This window comes from Stegastes partitus, unplaced genomic scaffold, assembly GCF_000690725.1.
Source record: "Stegastes partitus isolate 25-593 unplaced genomic scaffold, Stegastes_partitus-1.0.2 Scaffold1147, whole genome shotgun sequence".
NCBI lineage: Eukaryota > Metazoa > Chordata > Actinopteri > Pomacentridae > Stegastes > Stegastes partitus.
Window position 1 is genome coordinate 160,169 of NW_007578878.1, and position 9,734 is coordinate 169,902.

General features: G+C 41.3%; 1 protein-coding gene across 1 annotated transcript in view; it reads right to left on the reverse strand.

The window, feature by feature from the left end:
* Window positions 1-2,929, reverse strand: part of LOC103368357 (growth arrest-specific protein 7-like) — a 67,856-nt gene extending 64,927 nt beyond the window's left edge. The window contains exon 1 of the mRNA XM_008296698.1: window positions 2,536-2,929. Coding sequence (XP_008294920.1) covers window positions 2,536-2,715 — 180 coding nt within the window. The 5' untranslated portion in view covers window positions 2,716-2,929. The remainder of the gene's footprint in view (window positions 1-2,535) is intronic.
* Window positions 2,930-9,734: the final 6,805 nt, after the last annotated feature.

Below are 9,734 nucleotides of genomic sequence, written 5' to 3' on the forward strand. Positions count from 1 at the left end.
TGAGGTGGTTGGACTACAGACAAAAGCTGCTCATGTATATTCATGCATTCTGTCATCTCCTGTACACGTTCTTTCCATCAGGGCAAAACTAATCTGATTGTTTCAATTGTAAAAGATGTTTACAATATTTATTATTTTTTGTACAGCCATTTCTCATTGGCCAACATAGACAGTCTTTAGATAATGGAGAGAGATTCCATCCACTGAAGAAGACTGTATTAAAGCTGCAGAAAACAAAAGTAAATGGATCTTGAGGAGTAAAATCTACAGTAAATATATCAACTGGTCTGTAAAATAGAAAAACAGGCAAGTTATTATGTACAAGCACCATCATCTTCAGCCGCCCAAGATCCATAGACATTTCATTTACAGCTTTATGATGAAAATCCCTGCATATGACAAGCTGAAGGCAGCAAATGTTTTCGATTTAATGGCTGCTGATTGATTCTTTTTAATCATTTCAACACTACTTCCTTTAAATTTGCTATCTGTTGGTAAAACTATGTATCTGCAATGTACTACATCTCGATATTTTTGCACAACACTGTCTTGTTACTGATCAGCTGAAACATATGATACCTCCCTGTAGTAATATGGCTGATGTGTTGTCCAGCCAACAGGTCCAAACCCTGTATGAAGTGACTTTATGTGTCTATTGTTGTCCACAAACAGACAAAACTGACACACAAAATGTCTCCAAATTGATGCAAAACAGTCCCAGAGATGCAAAATGACCACGAAACAACCACACATCATCAAGAGACAAAAATTAATCCAAAGAGACACAAAACAAGACCCAAGAAATGATCACAACCAGAATAAAAGCAAGAAGGCAAAATGACCACAACACAAAAGAAACTTAGACTACAATGAGATGAAACAGAGTCTCAAAATGACCACAAAGAGATACAAAACAATCGCAATCAGATACACGGTGACCACAAAGAGGCATAAAACAACATAAAAAAGACGTAATTAGAGACAGACTGTCCACAAAAAGACAAAACATGAGTGCAAACAGATGCAAAGAGACAGACATCAGCCACAAAACGACACAGGAGATGCAAAGTCACAATAAAGTGACTCAAAATGACCACTTAACAATCAAAAAAAATCGAAAACTACTTCAAAGAGGCGCAAAAAAATTAGAAAGAAATGCAAACAGCTGCAAAGACACACGAAAGGACCACAAAGAGACACAAAATAATCACATAAAGACACAAAGTGACAATAAAGAGATGAAATGTATCTGTTAAAAGAAAAAAAGTAGCACAAAAGATGGAAAGCGATCCCAGTCAGGTGCACAATGACCACCAAGAGCTGAAAATCAACAAAAAAAAAGAGATTTACTCCAAAGAGACCCAACGAAAACAGACGAAAATGGCTCCCAAAAGATGCAAAACAATCACAAAGACACACAAAACGAGGCAGAAATTGATCCAAATCAGGCACAAAATGATCAACAAGTGGTGCAATATAAAAAAAAACTCAAAAATTACAGATTCACTGCCAGATTTTTCAGCCTTCCTACTAGAAAGGAGGGATGTGGGGCCTTTATGCTCAGGTGAACATGGTCTTATAATCTTTCCATGCAGAGGGCGATCCCCTCTGTTACACAAGACAACATGCTTTTAGTGTCACAACCGTGAAACATAAGCACCTTACAGGAAGCAAACACACAGGTGAGCTTCCATCAGATACACAAGAACCAGCATCGAAACTAGAAGGTAGAAACTGGTTCAGTGGTGTTTGTTAGAAGTTCTGGTTCATCGCAGACACAGTCAGACTTAAGGGTCATCTTGATTTGTTGCGCTTACTCTGAGGACAGGAACCAGACCAGCGACTGATCCTCTTTAGTTTCACCTCTACGTAGAGAGGTCAGAGGTCAACACCTGAGCAGGGTGGGGATGAAACCGAAAGTTCCTGCTGCCCCACCCATCACCTCCATTCCTCAACTGGTCCGAGAGCAGATAAGAGACGCTGCGCTTGAACTACCATCTATCCCGACCCCTCCCCTCTGATTTTATCTGATTCACTGCTCTGGTGTCACTCCTGCACTGTAACTTCTCCCAGTCAGGGGCGGAGATGTGACCAAAAAGTGGTGGCACAGCTGAGAGCGCTAGGTGGTGTCCCTGCTTCAAAACAGACTGTTAAGAGCCAAACATGCTGGTTGTGTGGCTGCTGCTGGGAGGGGTCGGTCGGTCGGCCGGACCGTGGAGAGCACTGAGGCACAGAGAGAGGAGACCTGAGCACTTCACTGGAATGTGTGAGGAATGAGGAAGTGTGCAGCCGCTCAGCCTCTCCGCCTGCTGCTGGGAAGGTTGGAGTTAATCTGATAACAGCAGCACGGGAAAACTATTTGTCAGTAGTGCATCACTCAATGCTGTCTTTATCTGCAAGTGCTGCTCTGAAACATTTAACCTGCTCACTGTGACGGTGTGGGAGAGAAACAAGCAGTGAGTTTTCATCACATTTAAAGCATCAAAAGTTACCAAAGCATCCAGCTCAGTGCGTAAAGTTGACATTCAGTCTTACCTCCAGCATCTGGACATAACTTGAAGGGAACCATCCCCGGACTCCATCCTTCTCTCCCTCCCACCATCCTCCGGGCAGAGCCTGGACCACCTTAATAATCTCCCCGGCCTCGAAGCTCAGTCCCTGCTGGTGCTGCTCCCCGCCGAACGGGTACAAACTTTTGCAGTACGATCCAGACATGGCCAAAGTTGTCAGTGAGCCACAGCTGGTGATGGTTGAGTGACGGTCCTCCCCTCCTGCGCTCTCCTCTCAGGGTAACTTTGTGGCAGTGTGTTGCTCGGAGCTGTGCACAAGTGAAAGTGCGGTGAAGAAGGTGAACAGGTCTCTTCTCTCCTCCTGCTGCTGCTGCTGCTGCTGCCAGGACGCTCCTCTCCGCTCTGCTCCTCCAGCCTGCAGGCTCCGTCTCAGCCGCCTCACAGCGCCGTCAAGTTACACACGGTGACACAGAGGAGAACCGGAAGCGAGGGCGGTGCGCCTTCAAAATAAAAACCACAAACAGATCCATCTCTATGACAACCAAGCAAACTCTCTGCTGAGAAGGACAGCTGACAGCTGCTTTTTGTTTTACACTTATTAAAATAAGTATTTCTGATTTTCTTTACACAGCACCAATTCATGATATATGTTATCTCATAGCACTTAAGGCAGAGAACATACACATTTTTAACAGAGAGACCAACCATCCAACATTCTTTTTGGATTCCCTTTGAGCAAGCAGTCGGTGACAGTGGGAAGGAACCAGAAAAAAACCTCTGACAGAACCAGGCTGAGGGAAGGTGGCCATCTGCCTCCACTGGTTGGGGTAAGAGTGGGGATGAGGGTGTTGGGGGAGTAGTTGGGGTGAGTACTTGAAGCCTGGCCTTGTTTATTACTTGCAGAAGTAAGAATGTTAATGATTAATTGTTACTCAGTAATCATCAGCTGTAATCAGGAATTGTTCCTTCTGTGTATGAAGCCTTTAAGCCTTTATCACATTGGGTTTCTATGCTGTACCATAACCATACTGCTACTGTTTCTTTTCTTTCTATTCCAGTTCAGTGTTTCAGGTATTGACTTCTTGTTCTTTCTTGACTAAAAACAACTTATGTACAACTTTTTCACACCGATTAAAAACATACTAACTGATGAGACACAAGACAAAGGACATGCATGTCAGAACATGTATTTGGGATTAGCTGTAGTACCTGGTTATTCCACCAGATGAAGCTTTTTGCTGTTTGATGAGAAGAAAAATTGCAGATTACTTTTGATACTGTTGAATATTGTAGTGACCTCAGGGTACGGGTGGTTCCATGTTGGCTGGCAGAGAGTATTATGGGAGGTTTAGCTAGGAACAGGCACCATGACAGAGACTACTGTAGTAGTTTATGATTCCAGTTATTAATTATTACACTTACTGAACGAGAACCATTGAAGATGAACTGAAATCCTCCAGAAAGATAGTTTTGTAACTGAGTGTCTAATGTGACCAAGAGATTTACGTGGCAAACAGTAAACGTCTGTGGTTAACATAGCTTCATTGGCAAATAGAAAGATGTCCAACAGCTTACTTTTTAATGACTAGTCAGTTATTGATTGATAATACAGCCAACTATCTGTTAGGAAAATTGTTTAATATTTGAATTAATAGAAAACGGAAGTGCTTAACGTAACAGTCACAACAAAAACAAAAAAAGGCCCATATTAGTAAAAACCCTAGTGTATCTATAGATCCCGCATTTCTTTTCTTTCTCCATACATCTGAGAGCATGTCACTGAATAAATCGTTCAAGTGTGGAGCCTGCTGTGTTGTGAAGTTGGATTTAAACCTACAGACACTGAAACAGCCCAACTAGAACAGGGTTAAAACCAGCGGCATGATAGGGTGAACCATCTTTAGTACTGTGAGTCAAAAACAAGAATGCTTGTTCTGCAGACATGTGAGACTTTCAGTAACTTCTTCAGTAGGACTTTAATATGGGGCGTATAAAACCAGGTGAAGTGAATAACACTGATCATCTTGTTTTGCAATGTCGTGCTGGGAAACGTTGGGTCGTGGCATTAACGTGGATGCTACTGTGACACCTACCACCCATCCACCCACTACAGACCAGCCAGTGGTAACAGCCTACCCAACCAGCACCGGCCTCCGCCAGTAGTGCTTGTGACGGTGCCGTTATTCTCCTCCCTGTTGCTTGTGTTTCTACTGCGTCTCCCTTTAGTCTCGCTTTGTTTTTGTTTGTTCTGTGTATGTGTGTTTGTGTGTCTTTACCTGGGTGCGGCCCTCTGCTTCCCACCGTCAGCAATCAATCACCTGACACACCTGAGATCCATCTACTAATCCATTCACTGCAACACCTAAACCCCATCGGTCCACTCCTCACCACACTGTTTTTCCAGCACCTGTAGTTCCAGTCATCACTAGTCGCCTCTTTGCCACTCTGCCTTCAAACACCTACCCAGTCACACACACCCTCTCAGATCCACTCCACATCCATTGACATGCTTTGCTGGATCCCCACCTCTCCTGCTTTAGATTCCCCTCCTGGTTTTGCTCTAACTACTCTGTTTTATAATAAAACCCTAAAATTCTGAATCAGTGTCCTGCATTCTGGGTCCAGAAATGTCCTTCCCTACAACACAGTGCAAAAACCTGTCAAGAATGGCTCTAGAAACACAACAAAGTGCCCCAGGTGTGGACTCGGCCTCCATACGCCCCAGACTCCAATCTGATTGAGCATCCATGACATGTGCCAAAACAAGACGGACCCATGACGGCCTCACCCCACAACCCACAGGGACCCAAAGGACCTGCTGCCAGACACCACAGGACATTACCAGACGTCCTGTGTTTGTGGCCCAACAGGTCAGAGCTGTTTTGTTGGTACAAGAGCGACGTACACAGTATTAGCGAGGTGGTTTTGATGAAGCGAAACAAACACAAGCTGTTAGAAAACAGCCTTACTCGAGTTGAAAACAACTCATCACGCCATTCGTTGTATTTCACAGAGCCAGTGTGGACTAATAGTTGTGGCCGGATTAAGTTTGTTGCTGTCTCTCATGTTGTAAATAAACTGTGAGACGAAGGGGGAGACGTGCGTGACGTGAATGTTTGTTTTGGTCTGAGACGCTTGTGCAACATGCAGCGGTTCTGAATGTTGCACGCTGAGCTTATAAAGCATTTTAAAACAGCTTCACAGATTGAATCCATTTGAGTAAAACTGCCTTACCACTTTATGATTATTACAAACGACACTAATTTTACTGCTACTTAGTTTCTAAGCAACAGTCACTTTTACATTTTACTTTGAAAGAACAAAGCTGAAGCGACAACTTTAATTGTAGCTGACTTGACAGCGGTGTGTCTCTCACTGCCTTCCAGCTCCTTGTTATTTCCTCTTAGATGAAGGTGATTTACTGTATGATTTTATGCTTTGTTTCACTTTTATGGCTTCATTTACTGCTTTCATTGCTACAATTTCTTCTGCTGTTTATTTATTTTCTTGCCATTATTTCCCTTTCCCTCTTTTACGAGGGGCTTTGCAGTTGTTTTACTGCATATGGGAATTTGATTACAGTATCAACACAGTAATGATGACCATCATCAGGATGCTGTTAGAAGTACAAACACATGTAATAAAACACAGCAGTGAATGTCATTTAGTAACTAAAACAAAGCTAAAATGAAATAGTCACTGAAAATCAATGAGTGAAATAACTGTACATGATTGTTTAAACTGTTGATCTCACTGAAGGTGTTCAGATAAAGTCTTATTATTTCACTTTAAACCTTTTCATTTCCAGTATAAAGGCTGCGGCTGCAGCTGAAGCTGGCCTCGATATGTACGTGACATTTGTGCAAAAACATGGTGCGGAGTTCCTCATTTGGCTGTTGCTTGGTGTTATGACACATTAGTTTATTCTTAGCCTTCAGATAACATGATGACCAACTGGAGTCACGGTGAAACATTAAGAACTATAATGCTGCTAAATTCTCTATTTTTCTTTTTCATATAGAATCATTAAAATTCTGCTCTGCAAACTTTGCAAACACAAGAAACTCAAAAGCAACCACCAGCTGTTGAGGTTGTAGATCACACCAGGACCAGAAAGTGACAGAATCACGCTATCAAAAACATAAACACATGGCAAAAAGCAACAACAAAAACAAACAAATAGTTGAATAAAAGATCTATTCTGGCTGTGCAGCTGATGTCCAGGTACCCAGACCTTCACTGTACTCTACTGGTTCAACTACACACACACACACACACAAAAGTACATTTCCTATAAGGCCTCTTGGTAGCTGTTGGACCCTCTCTGTCTGGTGAAAGGAAAAGTTGTTCAATCTGCATTGTGAGCAGAGGGCTAAATCTGTGAAATGCACCTTTAACATAAACACAAGTGAGCAGAAGCAAACTAATGACTAATGATGACTGATGGCGCATCCAGAAATGAAAGGCTCTCTGCTGCTGACTGCTGGTCACTGAGCAGAAATGCGAGTTGAGGCCTAATGGAGGGATATGGAATGAGTACAAAAAGAAACATCATACTAATAATGTCCCGTGAGCTGTAAGAATGTCAACGTTGGCTTTGACTTTGGGCCCCTAAAGATCCCCCTTATACATTCATTGTCTCCCCAAAGCAGCAGTCTGGAGCTGAAATGATTCGTGAATTATTATCATCATTTCACCCAGCAGATTTCATCATATTACCAGAAAACCTCTAATAAATCTATGAAAGAACCAAAATGCAGGATTGTTTCTGTGACAAAGACGCATGTGTTTCAGTGATTCCACCAAAGAAAATAGTTATTGGAGTTGTTGGAAACTGAAGAGACTGTAAACATTGTTCTTGACTGGCCATCAGTTTTCAACATGCACATTCACTGGATACTACACTAGGTACTCGGATTTTAACCCCTTCCCGTCTCTTAAGGGCCTGGACAAACTATAGGGAAGTCAACTGGAACCACTCTGACTTTGTGTGGTGGTGCTTTATCTTGCTGAAAGCTGCTGTTAGAAAAGGGCTTAATTGTGCTCAAAAATGGATTCACATGGTCAGTAAGAACACTCAGACAGGCTGCTGCATTCCAACCATGACTGACTTTGTATTAAGAGCCCAAAGTGAGCCAAGAAAACCCTCTCCACACCATTACTCCTGCAGCAGTTTTTTTCATCGTTAGCTGTCCGGTGCTGGTGAGCCTACGGCGGCCTCAGAAACCTGCTGTGGTCTTCTGCTGTTGGAGCTCATCCACTTTTAGGGTTTATTGGAGTCATTTTGTTGTTTCTGTCAGTTCCAACCAGTCACTGAGATCACATTGTTTCTCCGTTCTGATGTTAGAGGTGAACATTAACTGAAGTTCCTGAATAGGCCGGTCCTACTGCTGCTGCTGCTTTCCCTACAACACACTGTAATTATCTTCATGCATAATTAGCATATGGGTCATTCCACCTCAGTTCACCAGATGTCAGAAAAACTTCCCGCATGACCATGTCGGATTGGGTTAAAAAAAATTTGAGGATGGAGGATTATCATCAATCATAATCCCACGTTTTTGGGTCATAACTGTGATAGTCTTTGCTAGGAAAAAAAAATCTGAATTTTTGTAGCAAAATTTGACAAATTTGTGATGAGACCCTAAATTTGGATGACAATATCTTAAGAAGTATTGAAGGCAGAGACTTCAAATTTTCAAACACATTTCCACTCTATTAGAGATGTTTAAACCCCACGTTACAGGTACTGCAATGCATATGCTGAGAGTCTATGGCCTGTTCACTGTAAGGAAACATTAACGCCCGAGACCTTCTTTCTACACCCATAAAACATACAGGATTTACAATAGAAGTCAGAAATGTTTGTGTTACATCGTCCAATTTCATGAAGAGGACACATATAGCCTCTGAGATACTGACACTCAAAAATGGTAAGTATCTCTATTTTGCTCAACATTACACATCAGTTGCCGATGAATGACAGGTCACACCACCACATCATTGAAGTCATTTGAAAGAGAATGTTTCAAACTTGTCATGGTGAAAAATTCAAATTGGGATGTATTTTTAGTTTTGCTGGACAAATTTTGGAAATGTTGCTTCCTAATGTTTTAATTTAACTTTTTTTTCTTTGTTTTTTTTTGCTAAGAAATATACACTTATACACTTTGTTTGGCATCTGAGATAAAAATATTCATTGTAAATATCCATAAAAGTGAAAAACAAACAAAAATAATCTGGGACTTTGGGGGGAAAAATGGGATTTAAACACCTCTAATCGAGAGGAAATGTGTTCTCAAGTTTGAAATCTGTACCTTAAATACTTCCTAAGAAATTGTCACCCAATGTTAGGGTATCGTCACAAATTTGGCAAAAGCTATCACAGTTATGACTCTAAAATTTGGGATTATGTCATCTTGATGATAATCCTTCATCGTCAAATTTGTACAACCCAATTGGAGATGGAAGATTTTCTGAAATCTGGTGAATTGAGGAAGAATGACCCATATAGGTTTTATTATCATGATGGTGGGTTTGGTACAGACTGTCTTTGGCCTATAACATATTTGTCTTTACTAAATTAAATGTTGCACACGACTTTGGAATCAAATGCAGAGTCACAGGCAGGATTTCACTCAGATCAAGAGTCAAAGTTTCCCTCAAACATCAACAATTTTATGAGTAGAAAAACGTGCACACATTTGATTAACTGTTTAAATTATGTCATGTTTTGTGCATGTGATCACCATCAGTGGTTCTCATCTTCTTTTACCCAGTGTTGGCTGCTGAGATCTGTGATTGAAATTAAAAAAAACAATGCCTCCATGTGGAAACTCTCTGTTACAAGTATATAAAAAAGTCCAATATTCAAAATGTGAAGGAAGGAAAAGTCTTCATAAGCACAATATTCTATTTCAGATTCATACATATGACAATAATGAGTTAGAATTATTACTTTCTCAGCTTGACAGCTTGACAACCTGTTAAATTACGCTGCCGATCCACATCATGGTGAGACACAGCTTTGGCCTCGGTGGAGGCTCTCTGCCAGTTCTTCTACTTATTGATGCCTTACTTTAAAGTTACAGCTGGTAAAAGTAGAACCCATTTAATTAGTTCCTATACAGCTGGGTCGCCTGTGAATTAAATGCTGATTCAAATCCCTCTGCACACATAAACCTACAGTGAACTTAATAATTAAATCCCTTAAATCATTAGCAC